This window comes from Hypanus sabinus, chromosome 22, assembly GCF_030144855.1.
Source record: "Hypanus sabinus isolate sHypSab1 chromosome 22, sHypSab1.hap1, whole genome shotgun sequence".
Lineage (NCBI taxonomy): Eukaryota > Metazoa > Chordata > Chondrichthyes > Myliobatiformes > Dasyatidae > Hypanus > Hypanus sabinus.
The window spans coordinates 63,394,046-63,421,436 of record NC_082727.1 but is presented as its reverse complement, the minus strand read 5'-3'; the positions used below and the strand labels follow the sequence as shown (position 1 = coordinate 63,421,436).

At 43.1% G+C, this 27,391-nt stretch overlaps 1 protein-coding gene across 1 annotated transcript in view; it reads right to left on the bottom strand.

Annotated features, from left to right (window-relative positions):
* Positions 1 to 14,275, bottom strand: part of LOC132379719 (pancreatic lipase-related protein 2-like) — a 28,850-nt gene extending 14,575 nt beyond the window's left edge. Inside the window, exons 1-4 of the mRNA XM_059948008.1 lie at positions 14,230 to 14,275; positions 6,410 to 6,564; positions 2,300 to 2,425; positions 1 to 79 (exon numbers count right to left, since the gene is read on the bottom strand). The exon at positions 1 to 79 is cut by the window's left edge and continues 56 nt beyond it. Coding sequence (XP_059803991.1) covers positions 1 to 79; positions 2,300 to 2,425; positions 6,410 to 6,564; positions 14,230 to 14,275 — 406 coding nt within the window. The remainder of the gene's footprint in view (positions 80 to 2,299; positions 2,426 to 6,409; positions 6,565 to 14,229) is intronic.
* Positions 14,276 to 27,391: the final 13,116 nt, after the last annotated feature.

Here is a 27,391-nt window from a genome sequence, read left to right as displayed (position 1 = left end):
AAGCTTGTTCGTAAAGGGTTCTTGAACCACGTACCCAATCGATGCATATACAATTCACATCTTCCACTTCAAACATCGCCTTAGAAAAAGATCAAAAATGATAAATGCAATTTGAGCTGCAAATGCATGTTAAGATGATATTATCAAGGAGGCTTTACTCTTGTTTGGTGTGGTGGTCTGTTGTGTAGAAGGCCCTTGGCTGCACTTGTATAGGAAATGGACACCAAGTCCTTCCTCTTTGATCTGTTGTAAATGTGCATCATGGAGTAAGTGAAAAGAAGTGGAGATGAGGAAAGCGGCACTGAATGAGGCTTGCAGAGGATGACTAAAGAACATTGCTGGCAGGTTGTGAGATGAAGATTTCACTGTGGAATTAATTTGAAGGGAAGGTATGGTCATAGAGACATTCAGAGTCTGTAGGGCAGATGATAATTAGGCTGAGTTTGGGAAAACAGGTTGGAAGACAATCGTAAACACGAGAGATTCTACAGAATCTGGAAATCTTCAGCAAGACATACAAAATGCTGGTGGAACTCAGCAAGTCAGGCAGCATCAAAGGAAAGGAATAAACAGAAGATGTTTTGGGTCGAGGCCCTTCATCAGGAATCATTACCATTATGATGATCATAATTGGGGTCAGAAAAGGAAGGAGCCTATCAAGAGTATGACCTGGAGATGTTTGTCAGTTAGAGGTGTTAAATAGGAGGACAATGAGTGGTGAAGGAAATGTTCATGACAGTGTGGTGGGGAAACATTCAGAGTGACATCAGAGAAAGGATCAATGGAGGTACAGAACATCAGAAGGAGAAAAGTCAACGGCAGTCTGAAGTTGCTTAGGTCACAAAGCTGAGGCCAAAGGAGGAAAAGATCTCCATAAGAAACAAATATGTAGCTTATAGGTGTGAGAGGCAATGAGGATCTTTAGGAAGATTGTCCAAGAGCAGATGAGCAGAAGAGACGAAAGTACCAGCATAGAAATATTTACTATGTTAAACATTCATTCTCTCCAGTCCACTGCGGACGTAGGATATGTCCTATACAAACTGCACTGCAGTTAATCGCCCAGGACACTGCAGCGGCACTGCAGTGGTACCAAACCACATGGTCCCATCATTATGAAGTAAGGAGCAGTGGGCAAGAGACCACCACCAGTTGCAATTTCTCTTCCAATCAGACACTATCCTGACTTTAATGTGAATAAGTGTGAGGTTATCCACTTTGGGAGTAAGAACAGGAAGGCAGATTATTATCTGAACAGTGTAGAGTTAGGTAAGGGAGAAATACAAAGAGATCTAGGAGTCCTTGTTCATCAGTCACTGAAGGTGAATGAGCAAGTGCAGCAGGCAGTGAAGAAGGCTAATGGAATGTTGGCCTTTATTACAAAGGGAATTGAGTACAAGAGCAAGGAAATCCTTTTGCATTTGTACAGGGCCCTGGTGAGACCACACCTGGAGTATTATGTACAGTTTTGGTCTCCAGGGTTAAGGAAGGACATCCTGGCTATAGAGGAAGTACAGCGTAGATTCACGAGGTTAATTCCTGGGATGTCCGGACTGTCTTACGCAGAGAGGTTAGACAAACTGGGCTTGTACACGTTGAAATTTGGGAGATTGAGAGGGGATCTGATTGCAACATATAAGATTATTAAGGGATTGGACAAGATAGAGGCAGGAAATATGTTCCAGATGCTGAGAGAGTCCAGTATCAGAGGGCATGGTTTGAGAATAAGGGGTAGGTCATTAGGACAGAGTTAAGGAAAAACTTCTTCTCCCAGAGAGTTGTGGGGGTCTGGAATGCACTGCCTCGGAAGGCAGTGGAGGCCAATTCTCTGGATGCTTTCAAGAAGGAGCTAGATAGGTATCTTATAGATAGGGGAATCAAGGGATATGGGGATAAGGCAGGAACCGGGTATTGATAGTAGATGATCAGCCATGATCTCCGAATGGCAGTGCAGGCTCGAAGGGCTGAATGGTCTACTTCTGCACCTCTTGTCTATTGACTTGAAAATCTATCATTGGTCTTTGAGTCTCAATCATGGAACCTCCTGCCCATTGCCACTGTGGAAATAACTTCACCAAATGGACTAGACAATAATTCAAGAAGGCAGCTCTCTGCAGCCTTCCCGACAGCAACTAAGGAAAGGTGTTACATGCTGGTTTTGCCAGCATTGTTTGCACACTGAAAAATAAACACATATTTACTAAGAAGCTGAATATGATTCATCTTGACATTAACACTAAAGCCATTTCTAACGTAAGTACATCTGACATATGAAATTAGCTCCATTTTGTGTTTATACCTTGCACATGTCAGTCAGCCATGATTCTTCTCCCTTGTCTATATACCCATGAACCACAAACCGAGTTTTTTTGGTTCGGTCAAAGTTCGAGTTTTCAATTGTTGAAGGATTATCTGGAGAAATTTCCTGTGGAGAGAGCATACTACAGTGTAATTATACTTTAACATCTCTTTACCAAAGCAATAGGGTCAATTTGAGACTGCAGAAAGTTGTGAACTCAGTTAGTTCCATCATGGGCACTAGCCTCCATAGCATCTTCAAAGAGCAATGCCTCAAAAAGAGAGGAAAAAGTGGTGAGAAAGTGTTCATGGGTTCAATGTCCATTCAGAAATCTGGTTGCAAATGGGAAAAAGCTGTTCCTGAAAAGCTGAGTGTGTGTCTTCAGGCTCCTGTACCTTCTCTTTGATGGTAGACGACATGTCCAGGGTGATGGGGGTCTTTAATGTAGATGTGCTTGTGTTATTAAATATTTAAGAGTTGTAAAGTAAAAATGAAATAGAACTTTCAATGAGTAGATGGAACACCTTCATGTGAGAACAAAGTTAATTGAAATAGTACTTGCAATGAAAGTGTGGTGGGGTGTTGGTAGGGGTGGGGGGGGGGTAAGAGTTAGATAATGGAGGTTATGTCTAACTCCTGTTGCTTGGTGCTCTTCATAAAATGTCATTGCTCTTTTAGGATTACTTGCATGAATATAAATGATTTCTGAGTGACAATTCAATTTCCTTGTCAAATCCAGCTCAGTGTTTCTTCCCATTCAATTTAGATCCAAATGTTCTACCTGTCAACCTAACTGTGACTCAGAATTTGCAGGTTTGCCCTATTCGAGGATTTAAAGAAATTGTATGACATCAATGCTTTGAAGGGTCTGCATTGTTGGAGATACAGCTCAAGAGCCAGGTGCATTGGTAAGGTGGAGATGTTGGATTCACTAATTTAAGGTGGGGTTTACTTCAAGTCCTGCTAAATTCAGAAGCAGAACTGACCAGCACACACAAAAAGGTGACTTTGGGAGGCTGGTGGGATGGAAGACAAGGAACAAGACCAGGAGGGTTAGTAATTTAGAGCTCTTGGGGAGGGGGAGGGGCAACAACAATGAATTAGAGGGCAGCATCCCATATGGCCCTGCGGGTGGTGGTGGGAGATCATTATTGCTTTCTGAAGAAGAACAGTACAATATCAGAGGAGGTGAGATGGAAAGGGTGGTTGGAATGGCAATTGTAGCAATGGGGAACAATGCAAATTGCAACCATCAGCTCTCGCTTTCCACCTACCAATAGGTTTCCCAGGAAAGGAGGCCAGGAAAGGTTAATTTTAGAATAGTTTTGAATTCAAAGGGTCACTGCCTCATTATAATATTTAAATGTACAAAGCTTCTTCAGTGGTCAGATTGGTTTTTCGCTTTGCCAAGGAATTAAGAGTAAGGGTAGGCTTCAGGATTCCGATCACTACAGTATTTACTCTTCCTGTCACACCACTTCAGCCTGCCAACCCCAACAAAGGCTTTTCAGAGCCAATGTTTCTCCAAATTGAATTGAAAGATCCATAGTTTTTCATCAGTTCTCCTCAAGCCCTCATTCTCTGGCACTGGTTCATAACTCACCAAAACACAATATCTTATTAAATGGTCATTGATTTTACCCCTGTTTGGGGCTCAGCCAGCTCTATCATGGGCACAAGACTTGTCACCATCAATAACTCCTTCAATGCCTCCATTATCAAGCACACTCACCATCCAGGACCCAGCTTCTTCTCATTACTACCATCAGAGGGGATGTACAGGAGCCTGTACACCCAATGGTTTAGGAACAGCATCTTCTCCTCTGCCATCAGATTTTTGAATGGTGCATAAACCCATGACCACTACCTCACTCTTCCTCTTTTGCATTTACTTTTGTTTTATTGGAACTTGTAGGAACCTTTCATGCCTTGCACTGTACTGACATCACAAAGCTACATATTTCATGACATATGTCATTTATAACAAAACTGTTTCTGAAAATAGCTTTAAAACAATGTCCTAACATGTATTATAAATGTAGGCTATTTGTTTCTTATTCTCAACACGCAATGAGGCTTTGAAGTTTACCAGAGACCACATTCACACCCTGTGAGTGTTGGATGGAAAATGTCAACGTGAGGTTTTGTACAAACTCCCTGTGACTACACGGGCTTCCTCTTTGTCCTTCAGTTTCTTTCCATGTCGCAGAGATGTGTGAACAGATATTGGTTAACTGGCACGTAAATTGCCTCTGTTGTGTAAGGGTGGTAGAATCTGGGCAAAGATGCTGAGGATGTGGGAAAAACAAAATCAGAATCACCAGCAACTGTAATGAAATCAGTTGTTTAGTGGCAGCAGTGTATTGCAATACATAGTAGTAACAACTATAAGTTACAATAAGTATATATAAAAATAAGTTAAATACATAGTGCAAAAAGAGAGGGGAAGATTTTGAGGTGATGTTCATGGGTTCATTGTCCATTCAGTAATCTGATAATGGTGGGGGAGAAGCTGTTCCTGAATCATTGTGTGTGTGTCTTCAGGCTCCTGTACCAACTCCATGATGGTAGTAATGAGAAGAGGACATGTCCTGAATGATGGATGCGATCTATTTGAGGCAGCACCTTTTGAAGGGGTACTGGGTACTGGGGAAGCCAGTGCCCATGATGCAGATTATATATTCAGACTCCTGAATGGAGCTCTCACACACTAAGAGCTGAGCTTTTGAACCTCTCAATCTACCTGATACACTTGATTTTTTTTTTTTATCTGCGCTGCACTTTCTGTGCAGAGAAAGCACAATATTCAATTTCCTTTCTCTGCATACTTATGTGTGGCAGGATCTGACTGGCATGCAGCTTCTCACGGTATCTTGGTGATTGATTGTCCATCATATCTGATGATGAACTGCACAACAGAACCTGTGCAGGAGAGTTTTTAAAGTGGACTATTGTACCGGGGCAGTTCCATTTTCTCAACCGCGGAAGCCTGAGTTCAGTGGTATGAGTAGTTGTCACAACTGGAATATTCTTTGGTTGCCATGGATGACCGTGACTTTTTCTGTGCCTTTTCATGCCCCTCACTCTCCTCAAAGCTTTGCAGAATCGACCCTGGCCGTTGGATCTTGCTGTTGATCTCATCAGCCCAGTCCACTGAAGCTGTCCTAGCATGCAAGGAGAGGCAAAGTCCTATCTCACTGGGGTATGAGGCCCACCAGCATATCTTGGTACATGTGACAATAATAAATAAATACCAGTCTGCTCTCCCATCAGTCACCTCCTACCCCATCTGTGAGAAGTCCACAGTGCCGATACTGGCCACCTCCCAACCCACAAAATCAGAATGGAAACAGGTTATCCACGAATCTGAGGGACTACAGAAGAAGAAATATCTACCACACCCAGCCAGTATTTTCTTTAAATCTCTCCCCTTCCCCATTCATCTTCATTCTCTTTCCTTCCATTACATCAGCTTTCTCTTTTCTACTCTTGACAATCCTAATTCCAGTTTATCATTCAGTCTTCCAGTTAACAAGAGGGGCAAATGGAGGGCTGTGTGGGAGGGAAGGCTTAGATTGATCGTGGAGTAGGTTAAACTGTTGGCACAACATTGCAGGACAAAGAGTCTGTACTGTGCTGGATGTCCTCAATTTGAATAGTCTTGAACTCTGGAGCTGAATTTGACATCGAGATCTGACTGATCTGCTGCATATTTTCCGAACTTTCATTTTATTCTTTCGAAGTGTCAAGTTCCCATTTAATTTCTTCCTTTATTGTGATTATGTGGTAACCACATTTTATTTCTTTTTAGAGATGCAACGTGGAACAGCCCTTCAAGCTGTTCCAGCCAGCAATCCCCCAATTTAACCCTCGCCTAATCACAGGACAATTTTCAATGACCAATTAACCTACCAACTGGTACATCTTTGGACTGTGGGAGGAAACCGGAGCACCCGGAGAATATCTATACATTCCACAGAGAGGATGTACAGACTCCTTAGTTATGATGTCAGAATTAAACTCCGAACTCTGACAACCTGAGCTACAAAAGTGTTGCCCTAACTGTTAGGATATCGTGGTGCCTATTTTAAAGAGTAACTTTAACAGTACCTGATAAGCTGCTGTATTGCTTCTTGTCCAAAGCAAAAAACGTATATTAATATCCTCTGGAGACCAGGGTAGTCTTTTAATAGGTCTTTGCTTTGTTCCACCCCATGGAACGTCGTCGGTAAAGCAGCCCAAATTGTTGAAGCAGATTTCATCAGCTGCAAAGAGGAGTTACTTTAAAAGTAAATTTCATAAACTAGTATATAAAAGAAGCAACTTTTATGTTGTCCTCATTTAGGTCAGAGAGTGTAAATTACTAAGTCAGTTAATAGAAAGGGATAAACACAAGAAATTCTACAGATGCTAGAAATCCAGATCAACACATGGAAAATGCTGAAGGAACTCTGCAGGAGAGGTGACATAAATAGAAATGAATAAACAGTCAATATTTCAAGCTGAGACCCTTCTTGAGGACCGGGAGAGGAGAGGAAAGAGGCCAGAATTAGAAGGTGTGGGGTGGGGGGGGAGGGAAGGAGTTCAAACTTGAAAGTGAATTGAATTGATGAAAGTAATCTGTCAAAATTGAAAATCAATATAGACAAATGAAAAAGTGTTTTGATGAAAAGTGGTCAATGAAATATCTTTTTTTCCTCTTTGCCACAGGTCTCAGAGCTGGTGGTTTTGCTTTAGTAGTAGGGAATTATGGATTCAGAAAGTTAACCACATCATGAAGATCTCAGGCTGAGACATTAAACTGTATGTCCAGCTACCACTGAGCATAATAAATCTGAGGAACTGCAATAAGGCTCTAATAATGGGGTTTGGCTGAAATTTACCCTTCAACACATACCAAAAGTACAGCTCAGTAAATCTGTGACTTGTGACTTAGATCAGGTTTATTGTTCATTCATGTCCCCACTGGTTGTAGGGCTCGTACATGTATGCAGTGGGTACCCTTTCTGCCTAAATTATTACCAAAACTACTAATTACCATCTTTAAATTTAGAACATGTGCTGTGTAAATGTGGCTTCTATTCATTCTTGTCACAATCTGACCAGCAAACTGAGTTTGCAACAAGTAAAATTTTTCCGCCATCTACTTGACCACCTGGTTTGATCCACTCTATAATTTTTACTTCTTCCCCACAAAAAAGTTATTGAACTCCTTTTAACTTTGATTGGATTCTTACTTGGCAATAGGAGTATTGAGACCATAAAATTAATTCACATAAATAACTCTGTGCTTTGTAACATGAATATGACTGGACAGAAATTGTTTTGCTATATATTATGCCTCCCTGCCAGATGCACTGAATAACTTCTACGCTCATTTTGAGGTAGAAAATGACGTGGCGGCGAGGAAGTTCACCCCTCCTACAAATGACCAGGTACTGTGTCTCACCGTGACCGATGTGAGAAGATCCCTGCGCAGGGTCAACCCACAGAAGGCTGCTGGACCAGACAAAGTTCCTGGTAGAGTACTCAGAGAATGTGCAGACCAGCTAGCAGATGTTCTCACTGACATCTTCAACATCTCCTTGAGCAGCGCCAACGTTCCAACGTGCTTCAAGGCTGCCACCATCATCCCCGTGCCAAAGAAGTTTTCAGTGTCCTGCCTAAATGACTACCGTCCTATTGCACTCACATCCATCATCGTGAAGTGTTTCGAGAGGCTCGTCACGAGGCATATCAAGACCCTGCTGCCCCTCTCACTGGACACCCTACAGTTTGTGTACCATCTCAACCGCTCAACAGACAACACCATTGCCACCACCCTCCACCTGGCCCTAACCCATATAGACAAAAAAGGCGTATGTTTAAATGCAGTTCATAGACTTCAGTTCAGCATTCAACACAATCATCCCTCCGAAACTGATTGGAAAGCTGAGCCTACTGGGCCTGAACACCTCCCCCTGCAACTTGATCCCAGACTTCCTGACTGGGAGACCTCAGTCAGTTGGGATCGGAGACAGCATCTCCAACACCATCACACTGAGCACGGGGGCCCCCCAGGGTTGCGTGCTCAGTCCTTTGCTGTTCACTCTGCTGACCCATGACTGTGCTGCAACACACAGCTCGAACCATATCATCAAGTTCACCGATGATACGACTGTGGTGGGTCTCATCAGCAAGAACGACGAGTCAGCTTACAGAGAGGAGGTGCAGAGCCAACAGCCTGTCTCCGAATGTGAATAAAGCAAAAGAGATGGTTGTTGGCTTCAGGAGGGCTCAGAGCAACCACTCTCCACTGAACATCGACAGCTCCTTGGTAGAGATCGTTAAGAGCACCAAATTTCTTGGTGTTCACCTGGCGGAGAATCTCACCTGGTCGCACAACACCAGCTCCATAGCAAAGAAAGCCCAGCAGCATCTCTACTTTCTGCGAAGGCTGAGGAAAGTCCATCTCCCAACCCCCCCCCCCCCCCCCCCCACCATCCTCACCACATTCTACAGGGGTTGTACTCAGAGCATCCTGAGCAGCTGCATCACTGCCTGGTTCGGAAACTGCACTGTCTCGGATCGCAAGACCCTGCAACGGATAGTGAGGTCAACTGAAAAGATCATTGGGGTCTTTCTTCCCACCAATATGGATATTTACACTACACTCTGCATCCGCAAAGCAAACAGCATTATGAAGGACCCCACACACTCCTCATACAATCTCTTCTCCCTCCTGCCATCTGGGAAAAGAAGCATTCGGACTCTCACGACCAGACTATGTAACAGCTTCTTCCCGCAGGCTATCAGACTCCTCAATACCCAGAGCCTGGACTGACACCAACTTACTGCCCTATTGTCTTGTTTATTACAAACGTTTGTATTTATTGCAATGCCTGCATTGTTTTGTGCGCTTTATGCAGTCCTGGGCAGGTCTGTAGTCTAGTGTAGTTTTTTTCTGTGTTGTTTTTTACATAGTTCAGTCTAGTTTTTGTACTGTGTCATGTAACACCATGGTCCTGAAAAACATTGCCTTGTTTTTACTGTGTACTGTACCAGCAGTCATGGTTGAAATGACAATAAAAAGTGACTTGACTTGATATAGTACAATATTATATATATTATACAATTTAATATATTCTGTAATGATCAATAAATCAATTGTTTGGAATCAAATGACATGGACTGGTGTCTCAGGGCTGGGTGTGTCTGCACCATGCCATTCCCCCTCCCCCACTGCCTCTGGCACTCCTTCTCTGTCACCCCTCCCACGGCACCCCACCCTCGCCGATCGCAACACCCTTTGCTCCTGACAGATTTACAATCTTGCTGCCTGCTCCACATTGACAGTGCTGTACAAAGGTTTTAGGCACCCTAGCTATATACATGCACCAAAGACTTTTGCACAGTACTGTTATATATTATATTGTAATTACTTTGCTCATTTGCTGACATACTACAAATGACAAATCCATCAAGAATCAAGATTCAAGATTGTTTAATGTCATTTCCTGTACGTAAGTGTAAAGGAGAACAAAATAATTGCTATTCCAGATATATAGATATATTGTTTGTCCATAAAGTGACACTAGGCACAGGAGTGTTTGTACATAAAATGACTGACAGGAAATGATAAAGTAGTAGTGGTCAGGAGTGTAGAGAAGTGGTTTAGTGGGTGGAGGTGTTGATCAACCTTACTACTTGAAGGAAGTAACTGTTTGGTGGTCCTGGCCTAGATGATACATAGCCTCCTCCCTGATGGAAGTTGGACAAACAGTCCATGAGCAGGGTGGGTGGGATCCTTCATGATGTTACTGGCCCTTTTCTGGCACCTTTCTGTATGTATGTCCTTGATGCTGGGTAGGCTGGTGCTGGTGATATGTTGGACAGTTTGGACTATCCATTGTAGAGCCTTCCTGTCTGTCACAGAAAAGCTAATATGTAAATCTGAAGTACACAAATACACTGCAGTGAACAGAATAAACAAAGAAATTATCACAGCTCTTGAGCAGAAGCTCAAGAAATATCTGGTTTTCATGATGGACACAAAATTGATAGCAGTAAGACCATTGTCAGCAACTTCTATTATTCTGTTCTTACCTTTCACTGCATTGCCCAAAGCAACCACTGCGATTATAAACCACAGCATCTGCAAGGAAATTTACAAGGAAACATTATCGACATTATTGTGAATGAAAATAATGTATTGAATCTTACTCCACTTACGTTAGCGGATGTCTCAGCTGAAAGACAGCGGCCAGTTGAAGGTTCTATGTAATGTGCATTCGCATATATACACCCCGCTCTTGTTTGCTCTGTAACTATTTTTACCTGTGTGAAATGGGCAGATGACAAATTAATTACTGGAGAAAATTTAACCAATGCCACACAGCTTTATGAGTACAATAAACTGTTCCCGATAAAAATTTTCAATTCAGAAACATTTCTTGTTTTGTTTCAAAATGCTTATCTAGGAAATAATAAAGTGATTTACACAGCTGCAGGCTGTCTGATATTGCATTAGCTATAATAAATATTATCAAGCTGCAATAATAGCAAATATTTATAGCTTGAATATGTAACCATTATTAATTTATGATATCTGTTTTCACCTGATGGAAAAACTCTACTTCATATATAAAAACTTGTATTTCTGTGGCATTTCTCAGTTTCTTCCAAAAGATTTCAAAATGCTTTCCAGCCAATTATTGTTTTTTTTAAAGTATTGTCACTGTTGTAATATCAAACACAATTCAGTGAGATCCCATAACTAGAAATGACCAATCGCCTCCCACAAGTACCAGTGTCCAAATAATCTGCTTTAAAAATATTGATTGAGGGATAAACAGTTTGTCAGGGATAACAATGTGTACTTGGAAAATTGTCACGAGATCTCTGACAACCACCCAAGATGTCAAACCTTGGTTTAATGACCCAAAGATGGGTGGCACGGTTGGAGTATCACTTTACAGCTCCAGCAATCACCGCTTGGGGTTCACTTCCTGCTGCTGCCTGAAAGGAGTTTGTACATTGTTCCTGCCATCGGGTGGGTTTTCTCCCGGTGCTCCAGTTTCCTCCCACAGTCTAAAGATGTAGGGTTAGGCTTAGTGAGTTGTGAGACCACTATGTTGGTACTGGATAGCTGGCAACACTTATGGACTGCCTAGCACAATCCTCGCTGATTTAATGTGAATCAAGTATTGCATTTCACTGTATGCTTCAATGTTTTGGTGTACATGTAATCTTTAATCTTTAAGGCCAGAACCTCTAACAGTGATAACCTTTCTCAGTACTCAGTGCAGGTCAGTTCAGATCTTCATGCTTGGGTTTACTGAGGTGAGACAGCCTTCTGATCTTATCCAAACTTTAACAAATAAGCTACAATTTCTTATTGCTTCAATACCCCATAATAATCAGTTACATTAATGGATGTTAAAGAACTTTATGGATATTGGTTAAAAAAATAGCAACCGGAAAGAGAGAGATTAGGTTGGAGAGAGACTTGGTTCGATTTCTAATGGTAGATAAGTAAAGGCCAGATATACAGGAAATTAGAGTAAGATGAATGTAAAGCAGCTGCAGTAGATTACAGAAAAAGAGGAAGCAAGAACATAAGAAATAGGAGCAGGAGTCGGCCATGTGGCCTGTCAAGCCTGCTCCACCATTCAATAAGATCATGGCTGATCTGGCCAGGGACTCATCTCCACCTACCTACCTTTTCCCCATAACCCTTAGTTCCCCCACTATGCAAAAATTTATTCAACTTTGTCTTAAATATATTTACCGAGGTAGCTTCCACTGCTTCACTGGGCAGAGAATTCCACAGATTCACCACTCTGGGAAAAGCGGTTCCTCCTCATCTCCATCCTAAATCTACTCCCCCGAATGTTGAGGCTACATCCCGTGGTTCTAGTCTCATCTACCAGTGGAAACAACTTTCCTGCTTCTACCTTATCTATCCCTCTCATAATTTTATGTTTCTATAAGATCTCCCCTCATTCTTCTGAATTCCAGTGAGCACAGTCCCTGGTAACTCAATCACTCCTCATAGTCTAACTCCCTTATCTCTGGAATCAACCCGGTGAATCTCTTCTTCACTGCCTCCAAAGTCAGTATATCTTTCCTCAGGTAAGGAGACCAGAACTGCACGCAGTACTCCAGGTGCAGCCTCATCAGTACCCTATACAATTGCAGCATAACCTCCTTGCTCTTAAATTCAATCCCTCTAGCAATGAAGGCCAACATTCCATTTGCCTTCTTGACAGCCTGCTGCACCTGCAAACCAACCTTTTGTGATTCATGCACAAGCACTCCCAAGTCCCTCTGCTCAGCAGCATGCTGCAATCTTTTACCATTCATTTAATAATCTACTCTTCCATTTTTCTTCCAAAGTGGATGACCTTGCATTTACCAACATTATACTCCATCTGCCAAACATTTGCCCATTCACTTAACCTATCGATATCTCTCTGCAGACTCTCTGTATCTTCTGCATAGTTGGCTTTTCTATTCAATTTAGTATCATCAGCAAACTTAGATACACTACACTCAGTCCCCTCTTCCCGATCATTAACGTATATCATGAACAGTTGTGGGCCCAGCACTGACCCCTGTAACACATCGCTCACCGATTGCCAGAGTAACACCCACGTATCACAACTCTATGCTTTCTATTAGTTAACCAATCCTCTATTTATGTTAATACATCACCCCCAACTCTATTCATCCTTATCTTATGGATAAATCTTTTATGAGGCACCTTATCGTACACCTTCTGGAAATCCAAGTAAATAACGTCCATCAGCTCCCCTGTATCCACAGTGCTTCTTATATCCTCAAAGAACTCCAGTAATTTTGTCAAGCAGGACCTGCCTTTGCTGAATCCATGCTGCGTCTGTCTGATGGATCCATTTCTTTCCAGATGCCTCGCTATTTCTTCTTTTATGATAGCTTCAAGCACTTTGGCAACTACAGACTTTAAACTAATTAGCCTATAGTTACCTACCTTTTGCCTACATCCTTTTTTGAACAGTGGTGTGACATTTGCCATCTTCCAATCCGCTGGAACCTGCCCAGAGTCCAAAGAATTTTGGTAAATCATCACCAAAGCCTCTACTACAACTTCTACCATTTCTTCAGTACTCTGGGATGTATTCCATCAGGACCACTTCAGGCCCACAAGTTTTCTCAGCACTACCTCTTTAGTGGCAGCTATTGTATTGAGATCCTCACTTCCCATCGTATCCTTAACATCTCTCTTTGGCATGTTAGATGTGTCCTCCACTGTGAAGACTGACACAAAGTAGTCATTCAAAACCTCAGTCATTTCCTCATTACCCAATATCAGATCCCCCCTCATCCTCCAAGGGACCTATATTCACTTTAGCCACCCTTTTCTGCATTATATAATCATAAAACCTTTTACTATCCGTGTTATATTTCATGTTAGCTTATTTTCATAATCTATCTGTCCTCTTCTGTGCCTATTGTCCTGCTTATTATTTATTGTACTGCCCTGCACTGTTTTGTGCACTATGTAGTCCTCTGTAGGTCTGTAGTCTGGTGTAGTTTTTACATTGTTTTCCATAGTCTAGTGTAGCCTTGTGCTGTCTCACATAGTCTAGTGTAGTTTTGTGTTGTTTCATGTAGCACCAGGATCCTGGAGGAACATTGTTTCATTTATACTGTACTGTACCAGCAGTTTATGGATGAAATGGCAATAAAAGCAACTTGAACACTTGATCTTCCCTTTCTTTATTGCTCGTTTAGTAGCATTTTGTTGCTTTTTAAAGTTTTCCCAATCTTCCAGTTTCCCACATAAGAACATAAAAGGGTTTAAAATGAAGGTGAAGGATTCGAATTTGATGCAGAATAGATTAATGGGGAAAATTGCCAATATATGTTCAGTTCATAAAAGACGGGAGACATGCTATTCAACCTATTACATCTGATCAGTCTACTGGCAATCATTAGCAAAATGATGGGAAGCATTATCATAAATGCAAGAGTTTCTACAGATTCTGGGAATCTTGAGCAATGTGCAGAATATGCTGGAGGAATTCAGCAAATCAGGCAGCACCTGCAGAGGGGGAATAAACTTTTCAGGCTAAGACTCATCAACAGTGATTTCAAGTGCTTTTTAGTCATCATAACCAGGTCATCATTGTGCAGTATGGCTTTTGCTAAATGCCACTGAGATCCAGATCTTATCAAAGTCTTTGTCTAAATATGGAGCAAAATTCAAAGTAAGTTTAATATCAAAGTACATATATGTCACCATATACAACCCTGAGATTCATTTTCTTGTGGGCATACTTAATAAATCCATAGAATAATAACCATAACAGAATCAATGAAAGACTGCACCAACTTGGGTGTTCAACCAGTGTGCAAGAAAAGAAAGGAAGAATAATAATAAATAAATAAACAATATCAAGAAGCTGAGATAAAAAGTCTTTGAACACGAGTCCATAAGTTGTGGGAACTTTTTAATGAGGGGACAAGTGAAGTTGAGTGATATTATCCTCTTTGGTTCAAGCACCTGATGGTTGAGGGGTAATAACTGTTCTTGAACCTGGTGGTGCAGGTCTTGAGGTTCCTATACCTTCTTCCTGATGAAGAGAGCATGAGCTGTGTGATGGGGGGAGGGGTCCCTGATAAAGGATGCTGATTTCCTGTCACAGCATTTTATGTCCATATTCTCAATAGTGGAGAGGCCTTAACCTGTGATGGACTGGCTGTATCCATTACTTTTTGTAGGATTTTCCATTCAAGGGCATTGGTGTTTCCATTCTAGGCTGTAATGCAGTCAGTCAATATCTATAGAAGTTTTTCAAAGTTTTACATGTTGTGCTGAAGTTTTGCAAACTCCTAAAGAGTGGAATTTCAGTGGCAGACAACAGGACAACCCCCCTTTTTAGAGATCATCATGATTATGGAATTCCTGATGGCTAAAAGCAGGTCCTCCTCTTCTCTGATGCATAAGATGTGAAGCTGTGACTCATGTTCCTCTACACTAAGTTTTAGGATTTTAGCAACCTCTTGTTTATCAGTGTTTATCTTGTTTTTCAATACCTTTATGTCAGGTGTGGTGTCAAGACCAAACCAACTAATTTGCTGTGAAACAGAGACAAGGGTCTACTTTAAGGACAGACAGTTAGCTGAGAGTCCTTGGAAGCAGTCCCTCCAGCAGTGACTGACGGTCTCTTGTCCTTGATAACTTCACTCTGTTCTGGGCTCTTAGCAGTGTGGGCCTAGGGCGTTTGTACCATTTGTGGTCTTGATAGCACCAACCATTTTGCAATTGTCATGGTGCAGGATATTCGGTACTCTTTCCACTGTGAATGGATTTCCTGCATTTCTGTAAAGCAATGATCTTCTGCACTCTTTCCTCTGACTATCTGTTTAGTAGGTCATGGAATTCCTGCTGGACCCCTGCATCTTTATAATGCGAGAATCCATTGAAGACAATTTGCACACAGCAGGGCTTTGTGACAAGATAAGTTAATGAGGCTAACACACATGGACTCATTTAAATGATTACTGCAAGCAGTCAGTGCTAACTATGTTGTTCATTGGCTTATTGCCTTAGCAGGAGGCCCAATTAGGGGACAGTTAGCACCCCTTGAGGCTAAAATAGGCATTCATATGAACAACACACAGAAAATGCTGGTAGAACACAGCAGGCCAGGCAGCATCTATAGGGAGAAACGCTGTCGACGTTTCGGGCCGAACCCAGCTTTCTGCAATTATATTTGTGTTCAACAAGGTTTGCCGTGTCACACGAAAGTCCAAAGCACTATCTGCCAACCAGTCACCACAATTAAAAAAACAACTAAAAATGTTTCAGGTCCGCAACCCTGCAGGAGAACTGAAAAAATGTGAAGACACAAACACAAGAGGTGGCACAGTAGTGTAGTGGTTAGCAGAAAGCTTTACAGCACACACAACAGGGTTTGGTTCCCGCTGCTGGCTGGAAGGATCTTGCCTGTTTTCCTTGTGACCACACGGGTTTCCTCCCATAGTCCAATGACGTACCTGTTGGGAGGTAAATTGGTCAATGTAAATTGTCCTGTGATTAGGCTAGGGTTACTACTGGGCAGTGTGGCTCAAATTGCCAAAAAGGCTACTCTGCACTGTATATCAATCAATAAATAAATTACAAGAGGTTCTGCAGAAGCTGAAAATCCAGAGCAACACACACAAAATGCTGGAAGCATCTATGGAAATAAAAGTGAGAAGACAACTGCGTTTCAAAGTGTCGAGTGGGAGAGGGATGGGAAAACAGAGGGAATGTGTGTGACAGGAGCAGATCAGAGTGGTCATGGTAGCAATTACTTGTGGCAGTTATAAACAGACAGGATGAATGAGTCAAAGATGTGGCTTTGGGAACTCAACAACTCACACAAAAAGCAGATCAGGCAGGTCTATAATGTGAAATGAACTGTTGATATTTCAGGCCAAGACCCTTCATCAGGTCTGGAAAAGAAGGGGGAAGATGCCAGAATATGAAGATAAGGAAAGGGGGAAGAATACAAGCTGGCAGGTGATAGGTGAAACTAGGTCAAGGGGTGGGTTGGATGCAGTAAGAAGCTGGCAGGTGATAGGTGAGACCAGGTGAAGGGGTGGGTGGGATGCAGTAAGAAGCTGGCAGGTGATAGGTGAAACTAGGTCAAGGGGTGGGTTGGATGCAGTAAGAAGCTGGTAGGTGATAGGTGAAACTAGGTCAAGGGGTGGGTTGGATGCAGTAAGAAGCTGGCAGGTGATAGGTGAGACCAGGTGAAGGGGTGGGTGGGATGCAGTAAGAAGCTGGCAGGTGATAGGTGAGACCAGGTGAAGGGGTGGGTGGGATGCAGTAAGAAGCTGGCAGGTGATAGGTGAGACCAGGTGAAGGGGTGGGTGGGATGCAGTAAGAAGCTGGCAGGTGATAGGTGAGACCAGGTGAAGGGGTGGGTGGGATGCAGTAAGAAGCTGGCAGGTGATAGGTGAAACTAGGTCAAGGGGTGGGTTGGATGCAGTAAGAAGCTAGCAGGTGATAGGTGAGACCAGGTGAAGGGGTGGGTGGGATGCAGTAAGAAGCTGGCAGGTGATAGGTGAGACCGGGTGAAGGGGTGGGTGGGATGCAGTAAGAAGCTGGCAGGTGAAAGGTGAAACTAGGTCAAGGGGTGGGTTGGATGCAGTAAGAAGCTGGCAGGTGATAGGTGAGACCAGGTGAAGGGGTGGGTGGGATGCAGTAAGAAGCTGGCAGGTGAAAGGTGAAACTAGGTCAAGGGGTGGGTTGGATGCAGTAAGAAGCTGGCAGGTGATAGGTGAGACCGGGTGAAGGGGTGGGTGGGATGCAGTAAGAAGCTGGCAGGTGAAAGGTGGAACTAGGTCAAGGGGTGGGTTGGATGCAGTAAGAAGCTGGCAGGTGAAAGGTGAAACTAGGTCAAGGGGTGGGTGGGATGCAGTAAGAAGCTGGCAGGTGAAAGGTGAAACTAGGTCAAGGGGTGGGTTGGATGCAGTAAGAAGCTGGCAGGTGATAGGTGAGACCAGGTGAAGGGGTGGGTGGGATGCAGTAAGAAGCTGGCAGGTGAAAGGTGAAACTAGGTCAAGGGGTGGGTTGGATGCAGTAAGAAGCTGGCAGGTGATAGGTGAGACCGGGTGAAGGGGTGGGTGGGATGCAGTAAGAAGCTGGCAGGTGAAAGGTGGAACTAGGTCAAAGGGTGGGTTGGATGCAGTAAGAAGCTGGCAGGTGAAAGGTGAAACTAGGTCAAGGGGTGGGTTGGATGCAGTAAGAAGCTGGCAGGTGATAGGTGAGACCGGGTGAAGGGGTGGGTGGGATGCAGTAAGAAGCTGGCAGGTGATAGGTGAGACCGGGTGAAGGGGTGGGTGGGATGCAGTAAGAAGCTGGCAGGTGATAGGTGAGACCAGGTGAAGGGGTGGGTGGGATGCAGTAAGAAGCTGGCAGGTGAAAGGTGGAACTAGGTCAAGGGGTGGGTTGGATGCAGTAAGAAGCTGGCAGGTGATAGGTGAGACCAGGTGAAGGGGTGGGTGGGATGCAGTAAGAAGCTGGCAGGTGAAAGGTGAAACTAGGTCAAGGGGTGGGTTGGATGCAGTAAGAAGCTGGCAGGTGATAGGTGAGACCGGGTGAAGGGGTGGGTGGGATGCAGTAAGAAGCTGGCAGGTGAAAGGTGGAACTAGGTCAAAGGGTGGGTTGGATGCAGTAAGAAGCTGGCAGGTGAAAGGTGAAACTAGGTCAAGGGGTGGGTTGGATGCAGTAAGAAGCTGGCAGGTGATAGGTGAGACCGGGTGAAGGGGTGGGTGGGATGCAGTAAGAAGCTGGCAGGTGATAGGTGAGACCAGGTGAAGGGGTGGGTGGGATGCAGTAAGAAGCTGGCAGGTGATAGGTGAGACCAGGTGAAGGGGTGGGTGGGATGCAGTAAGAAGCTGGCAGGTGAAAGGTGGAAGAGTTAAAGGGCTAAAGAAGGGATCTGATGTAGGAGGATAGTAGCACTGTGAGAAAGGAAATGAGCTGGGGATCAAGTTATGCCTGTTTCAGTTTTGGATATGTGGAAGAACAATTAAACAAGAAATAAGGAAAGGGAAGATAGAGTATGAAAATAAATTAGCACAAAATATAAAAACAGATAACAAAAGTTTTTATAAATATATAAAGAGGAAGAGGGTGGCTAAAGTCAACATAGGTCCCTTGGAAGACGAGAAGAGGAAATTGATATTGGATGATAAGGAAATGGCTGAGGCATTGAACATCTATTTTGTGTCAGTGTTCATGGTGGAGGACATGTCTAATATTCCAAAGAATGGTGTTATGGATGAAATGGGAGGTAAGGACTTTGGTAAAATCACTGTCATTAAAGAATAGTGATGAGCAAACTAGAAGGCCTGTCCCCTGGTCCTGATGGGATGCATCCTAGGGTGCTGAAGGAATTAGCAGAGGTTATAGTAGATGCATTGGTAATCATTTATCAAAACTCTCTAGACTCTGGGCAAGTCCCAGCAGATTGGAAGACAGCAAATGTCACGTCACTTTTTTAAAAAGGATGTAGGCAAAAGATGGGCAACTATAGGCCAGTTAGCTTAACATCTGTAGTCGGGAAAATGATTGACATTGTCATTAAGGAAGAAATAAAGAAACATTTAGAAAGGAGGGGTTCCATTAGACAGACGCAGCATGGATTCAGAAAGGGCAGGTCCTGTTTGACAAACTTACTGGAGTTCTTTGAGGACATAATGAGCGTAGTGGATACAGGGGAACAGGTGGATGTCGTGTATTTGGATTTCCAGAAGGCGTTCGATAAGGTGCCGCACAAGAGACTTATAAATAAGATACGCATGCATGGAGTCGGAGGAAGTGTATTGACATGGATAGTGGATTGGTTAACCATTAGAAGGCAGAGAGTTGGTATAAATGGGTGTTTCTCCAGTTGGCAGTCAGTGGTGTGTGGGGTGCCGCAGGGGTCGGTGCTGGGCCCACAGCTGTTTACCATTTACACTGATGATTTGGAAGAAGGTCTGAGTGTAGCTTAGCAAAATTTGCTAATGACACTGAACTGAGTGGAAAAGCAAATCGTACAGAATATGTGGAGAGTCTGCAGAGGGATATAGATAGGTTAAGTGAGTGGGCCAAGGTCTGGCAGATGGAATATAGCATTGGTAAATGCAAGATCATCCACTTTGGAAGGAATAATAGAAGAGCAGATTATTATCTAAATGGTGGAAGATTGCAGCATGCTGTTGTGTAGAGGGACTTGGGAGCACTTGTTCATGAATCGCAAAAAGTTGGCTTGCAGGTACAATAGGTTATTAAGAAGGCAAACAGAATGTTGGCCTTTATTGCTAGAGGGATTGAATTCAAGAGCAGGGAGGTCATGCTGCAATTATACAGGGTACTGGTAAGGCCACACCTGGAGTACTGTGTGCAGTCTTGGTCTCCATACTTGAGGAAGGATATACTGGCTTTGGAGGCAGTGCAGAGGAGGTTCACCAGGTTGATTCCAGAGATGAATGGCTTAACCTATGAGGAGAGATTAAGTTGCCTGGGACTATACTCTCTGGAATTCAGAAGAATGAGAAGGGATCTTCTAAAAACATACAAAATTTTGAAAGGGATAGATAAGATAGAAGTAGAAAAGTTGTTTTTCTTGGTAGGTGAGACTAGAACTAGAGGATTCAGGGGAGAAGATTTAGGACAGAGGTGAGGAGAAACTGTTTTTCCCAGAGAGTGGTGAATCTGTGGAATTCTCTGCCCAGGGAAGCAGTTGAGGCTTCTTCACTAAATGAATTTAAGATACAGTTAGATAGATTTTTACACAGTAGGGGAATTAAGGGTTATGGGGAAAAGGCAGGTAGATGGAGCTGAGTTTATGGAAAGGTCAGTCCTGATTTTATTGAATGGCGGGGTAGGCTCGATGGGCTGGATGGCCTACTCCTGCTCCTACTTCTTATGAAGTGAGAAGGGCCCTCGCAGTCATATCCTTCCTGCATACTAGGACCATCACCTCCAACTCAGGCTGCCTGCAGGATGTCCGTAATAGGGAGGAGATAGATGGACGCCTCTTTGTGTACTCTGGGCTTGGGAAGAGGGCACGGAGAAAGATACAAGGGCCTGTGTCATTTTTCATCCTGAGCAGCCGGATAACAGAGTTCTCTCTGACCTAAGGGGTATTCGTAAGGACATACACAGACAGGCATCAGCGCTGCTGGCAGATCATCAACTAGGTGAAAGATGCTCTGATGCTCTGCCCAGAACTTGTTGGCTTGCCAGCACATCAAGATGTCCCTGGAGGAATGCTGTTGACTGGCATGTTCCAGACTGCAGGAGTACACACTGAGGGATGCACTGAGGAAGCTTGGTGCAGTCACCACGAGGGCTCATGGGGAAGGACCACAGAGTTGGGTCTTCTTCTGAAGAGGGAGAGGCTGGGTTGGGCTTCAGTCTTAAAGTAGCGGCCAGGGAGCTGGAAAGGTGATGTGGATGCTTTGTCCCGATGGGTGCATGAGGGACTGGACAGGGACGAGGAGTGGGAGAGCGATCCTGCCCCTGGGGGTGAAGGCCATGTGTCAGTTTGCCATCACCGTGAAGGCAGAGGAAAAGGAGAAGAATACTGATTCAGAGGATGATGAGCTGGATGTGTGGCACATGCTGCTTTTTTCTAACTCCCCATTATTGAGGAAGAGACTCCTGGCCCTTCTCCCACTGAGTCACGTTAGGAGGTGGGGTTGCTATCTGTGAGCAACCTGGGTTACAGTAGGACCCTGAAGGAGAGGAAATGGGTCCTGAACATGGGACGGGGGCTCCAAGTTGCAGGGGGGCATGAATGATAGATCCAGAGAGGTTTCAGCAAGCAGACCCAAAGTATCCCCAATAGCGTTTGAGCCTGAAGATTTAGGTGAGGGGGTACCGAGGTCTCAGAGAATTAAGAAACCACCAGATAGGGTGGCCTATGTAGTGCCTGGGGATCAGGATGTGATATCTACTGTTTGAGGAGCTGTGTCACTGCTTTTTGCACCTGGATTTGGTTTTGTGTTTGCAGGAAGGGTTGGTGAACTATCTCAATGTCATAAGGACATGACTAAATTTGGTGGGGGGAGAGTGTAAGGGCCTCGCTGTAATGTGAACTGCTAAGGCTAATGTAACGGCTTCTCTAATGTTAACTGCTGAGGTAATGGTTTCTCTGTAGCAGCAATGTTTGGGTTATAACTAGAGATAACAGGTGACTATCCAATGGGGGAAATGTTATTCTTTCTTGCGTGTCTGAAAGCTGTTGGTTTCACGGGCTTTTGCTAGAAGACGCGAGGGGAATGAGGAGAGGAGACGTGACTTGAGTGAGACAGTGAGCTGCCCGACCGGGTGGACTCCGGGTGGAAGTACGGGGTCGACGACACATGGAGATCAAATGGTAAATACAAGATCTTGCTGAGTGAGCTCCAATGATTTGTGCATGGACTGTTTAATAAGATTATTGGTGCCTTTTTCTTTTATATTTTGTTTCTCTACTAACCACACAGTCAAACTAAGAGTTATAAACCTTAATCGTTTAACCGCATATTGTGTACTGTTTGTTATTTCTGGGTACTGATTTGGCACAGGGGACACATTGCACAGCAACCACCCAAACGAGATTTATTAAGTTTGGCCGGGCAAGGGGTTATCACCCCCTAGATTAGACCGCTAGGCAAAGCGACTTACATGTGTGTGTTTTTTGTGTTTCTTGGTCATTATAATCCCAGGTAACATGGCCAATAACTCAGGTCCAATCATTTTTGGCTATTTCATCAATGACCTTCTTTCCTCCATTCAGTCAGATGTAGGGATGTTCACAGACCATTGTGTGATGTTTAATCCTATTCACAGCTCCTCAGCAAATGCAGAAAAATTGAGACAGGCATGGCCTGCTTGTAAGAAAGGATATGCCGGCACCATCAAGATTCCAGAGGAGGTTCACGAGAATAATTCTGGGAATGAACAGGTTAATGTATGAGGAGTGTTTGGTGTCTTTGAGCCTGTACTTGCCAGAGTTCAGATGAATGGGGGGGGAAATCTCATTGAACCCTATTGAATATTGGAAGGTCTAGATAGAGTGGATGCATCCTATAGTGAGTGGGTCTGGGACCAGGGGGCACAGCTTCGGAATAGAGGAACATCCATTTAAAACAGTGACAAGGAGGAATTTCTTCAGCCAGATGGCAGTGAATCAGCGGAACTCATTGCTACAGACAGCTGTGGAGACCAAGTCACTGAGGATATTTAATGTGGAGGTTGATAGGTTCTTGGTTAGTCAGGACATCAGAGGTTACGGGTTGAAAGGGATGATAAATCAGCCATGATGGAATTGCAAAATAGACTCGATGGGCTGAATGGCCTAATTCTGCTCCTATGTCTTACTATTACCAGGGAAAATTCATACCACAAATAGTGCCACCTTTGAGCACCACCAATAAGAGAGTGTTTGCACCATCAACAGATCACTTGCAATACCAGAGGAAACAACACTGGACCATTGTTACACCACTATCAAGAATGCCTACCGGGCTGTTCCACGCCCTCACTTCAGGAAGTCTGATCACCTGGCTGTACTTCTCCCTGATTATAGGCAGAAACTGAAGACTGCAGCACCAGCAGTGAGGACCAAGAAGGTATGGACAAGGGAAACACAGGAGCACCTACAGGACTGCTTTGAATTGGTGGTCTGGACCGTACTCAGGGATTCACCTTAGAATCTGGATAAGTATGCTGCAGTTATTACCGACTTCACTAAAACCTGTGTGGATGAGTGTTTGCCTACAAAGACTTGCTGTTCATTCCGAAACCAAAAGCCGTGGATGAACCAGGAGGTACGTTGTCTAATGAAGACTAGATCAGTGGCATTGAAGTCTGAGAACCCAGGTCTGTACCAGAAAAACAGGTATGACTTGCAGAGGGCTATGTCCCGGGTGAAGAGACAATTTCTAACAAGGTTGGAGGCGACATCAGATGCAAAACAACTCTGGCATGGTTTGCAAGAAATTATTTCCTACAAAGCAAAACCCAATAGCATGAATGGCAGCGATGCTTCACTACCAGATGAACTCAACATCTTCTATGCCTGCTTTGAAAGGGAGAACACAACTACAGCTGTGAAGATCCCTGCTGCACCCGGTGACTCTGTGATTTCTTTCTCAGAAGCTGAGGTTAGGTTGTCTTTAAGGAGGGTGAACCCTCACAGGGCAGAAGGTCCCAATGGAGTACTTGGTAAGGCTCTGAAAACTTGTGCCAACCAACTGATTAAGAAAGAAGCTGGAAGGTGATAGGTGGAAAAGGCAATGGGCTGGAGAAGAAGGAATCTGACAGCAAGGGGTGTGGACCATGGGAGAAGATGAAGGAGAAGGGTAAGTGTTTGTGAGTTATCAGTTGATCATTTTGATTCCCTCTAGGTTTGACTGCAAATTGGTTAAGAAGGCTTGTATGTTTTCAAAGCTTGCTTTTGAATGCTGATACAGAGTTTTGACCCAAAATACTGACAAACCCATTTGCTCTCACAGATGCTGCTCTGCAGACACAACCAACCAGTAGATTGTATCTGATTCAGTATTCTTTGTCTCTCATGCCTCACTAAAACTAAAGCTCAGTGGTTTGTTTCGATTTCCTTTTAGTTTCAATCACTTCTCACCTTTTGGAATTGCACCATTAACACTGGGAAAGGAAAGAATTACTTCTCTCAGAATGGTGTGGAACGTTGAACAGCTGTGGAGACATGTATTTAAGCAGGAAAAGGGATGATTTTTAAACTAAAGATTTTTAGACTTTTCAACTCAACAGAAAAGTGGAACTGATTCTATTTTGATGTGGCTACAGGATTTACTAAGAGTCAGCAATGGCCTCCTTCTGTGTCCTAACAAGTAAGTAAGCAAGGCCAAGATTATCCAATGGAAGAACAGGAGCAAAGGGTCCATGAGGAGTTTAACTTGCATTCCTTAATCTTTTTTTTACAGTGTGCTGGAATATAATTTTATAAGGATTACCAAATTAGCATTTTACAAAGGAACAATTGAGGAAATTCACTATCACCTTAAGAATGTTTGTTCTGCCATTAGTAAATCAGATTTGAACCCAAGCTTCTTTTTAGAAATATCTTTGGGAGGATAGAAGGCAAAAAATAAATAAAATTAAAGTCAACAAGTCACAATATTTAGAATTAAAGGAAAATATGTATTCCTTTGCAGCCTTTGAATGAGGCATTGATAATGTTATCAATGACATCATAATGATTGACATCTATTGAACTGCTATGTGGTACTGTTGATTGCATATTTGTTTAAAAATTAATAAAGTCCAATAAATGCTCAGAAAATGGAAATCAACATGAAAGTGAATAATCAGCATAAAAACCCTGAAAATATTGCAATCAATTCTAAAATATAGTGCTCAGTTGGGCAAATTGACTAAATTGTATACTCAACTGTAAAATCAATCAGGAGCATAACTACAGGCAGAAACAACGAAGCAAGAGATGTGCAAAACCTCTCAAGCATTTCACTGCAGAACCTAGTCATAATCAGGATAATGAAGTGGTATATTTGGTTTTCGGCTTAATTTAGGTGTAAAATATGTGAAACAGTTTTAGTGACCACTTGCATCTGGTAATAATCCCTGATGAAGTGTCTCGGCCTGAAACGCCAACTGTGTACTCCCCTCTAAAAATTTGCATTGGGTCTGTGTGTGTCTGTTGCCCAACATTTCCAACATCGGCAGAATATCTCGTCTTTGTGTCAGGCAATGAGAGTTCTGCCTCTGTACGAAACCATTTCTAGACTCAGCTACACTAGTGGCCTTTAGGTTCCTGTATTGACCTTCCCTGGTAGCAGGACCAGCTCATTGAATACAGAAACTACAAAGTCTCATTTGTTCTTCCATAGTGGCCAGGAAATTCAGACAGAAGAATAAAGAAAGTTTTGCATTTACTGTATGTATCAATGCTCAAATCCCTTTCAAGAAATCTTACAGTATGTTAGAACCAAAGTATCTTTAAAGTACTGTTACAGCAGCCAATTTGAGCCAAGTCCCACAGAGAGTAATGTTATATTGGCAAGATCGCCTCTATCAATTAGGATTGTTATTCACCAGGACATAAAGAGGACGGAGGAAAAGGAAGGAACAATTCGAGGAAAGATTTTTGCTATGGGGTCACAAAGATCAGAATCAGTTTTAGTATCACTGAGGTATCTTGTGAAATGTGCTGTTTTTCAGCATCAGTATAATGCAATACTTAATAATACTAGTAATTGCAGAAAGATAAATAAATTAAATAAGTAATGCAAAATATGCAAAATAAAAGAGCAAAAAATAGTGAGGTGGTGTTCATGGGCTTGTTCATTGTTCAGAATTCTGACGGTGGAGGGCAAGAAGCTGTTCCTACAAAGTTGAGTGTGCCCTCAGATTCCTGTATTTTTGCCCTGATGGAAGTAATAAAAAAAAAGAACATGTCCCGGGGGTTGAGAGCATCTTGCTCTCAAAACATACATATTTTTATAACTTGCCATTGTGAACAGTCACAACGGTGCTGTTAAGGGAGATTGGTGAGATCACTCTTCGCTAAGTATCGGCAGATGAAACGTTTGTGCCTTGTGCTGTGCCATTTGCAAACAGGATCCTCATGGTTTTGGATCTGCAGTGGCTCAGAATACTTCTACCCTTCTGACAGGAGCCTAAACCACACTTTCCACACACGCACAGTGTTGGGAGTTCAGGCAGGTGTACAGTTGGCCAAAGGTTAGAATTTCCAATGAGACTGAAATCTTTATGCAATGTTTATTTGCACTGATAACTTTACCTAGACATTATTAATTAAGGCAAGGAGCAATCTGGTTGGAGCTGCTCCTTTTGAGGTAGAGGCACTTGAGGTGCTTGTGCAGAGAATTTATTTTATTTTTTATTGAGATACAGCTCAGAATAGGTCCTTCTGACCTTTTGAGTCACACTGCTCCACAATTCCCTGATTTAATCCTAGCCTAATCACAGTACGATTTACAATGACTAATTAACCTGCCACCCAGTAGGTCTTTGGACTGTGGGAGGAAACCCATGCTGTCACCTGGAGAATGTACAAACTCCTTACAGGCAGCGGCGGGAAATGAACTCGGGTCACTGGGACTGTAAAACACTGTGCTAACCATTCCACTACGGTGCCACCCCAAATTTAATAGAATCAGAATCCAAATGAAGCTTATTATCACTGTCTTATATAACGTGTAATCTATTGTTTTTCAGCAAAATGATAACACTCACCCACCAATGAAAAGAGAAACAGCAGGGTAGAGTAAATAAAATATCATTCTCTATGAGCTGTGTAAAAAATTATTATCTCTTGATGTAAGTAACCTGAAACAGGGAGCAAACTGTGATCATGCCTCAATGGTAAAGAGAAACACAGCCCTTTAGTGGGTTCTGAGCATCTTGGGAAACGAGCCCATTTCCAATTTCACTTTTATCACCATTCCATTTTCTTGCTGCTGAATGGGAGTCAGAGTTTTGTACCACAATCTAATTAATATTGAGTCCAAGTAAGCAGCCATAGTGGAGAGTATCCTGGCTGGTTGTATCAAGGCCTGGAATGGAAACACCAATCT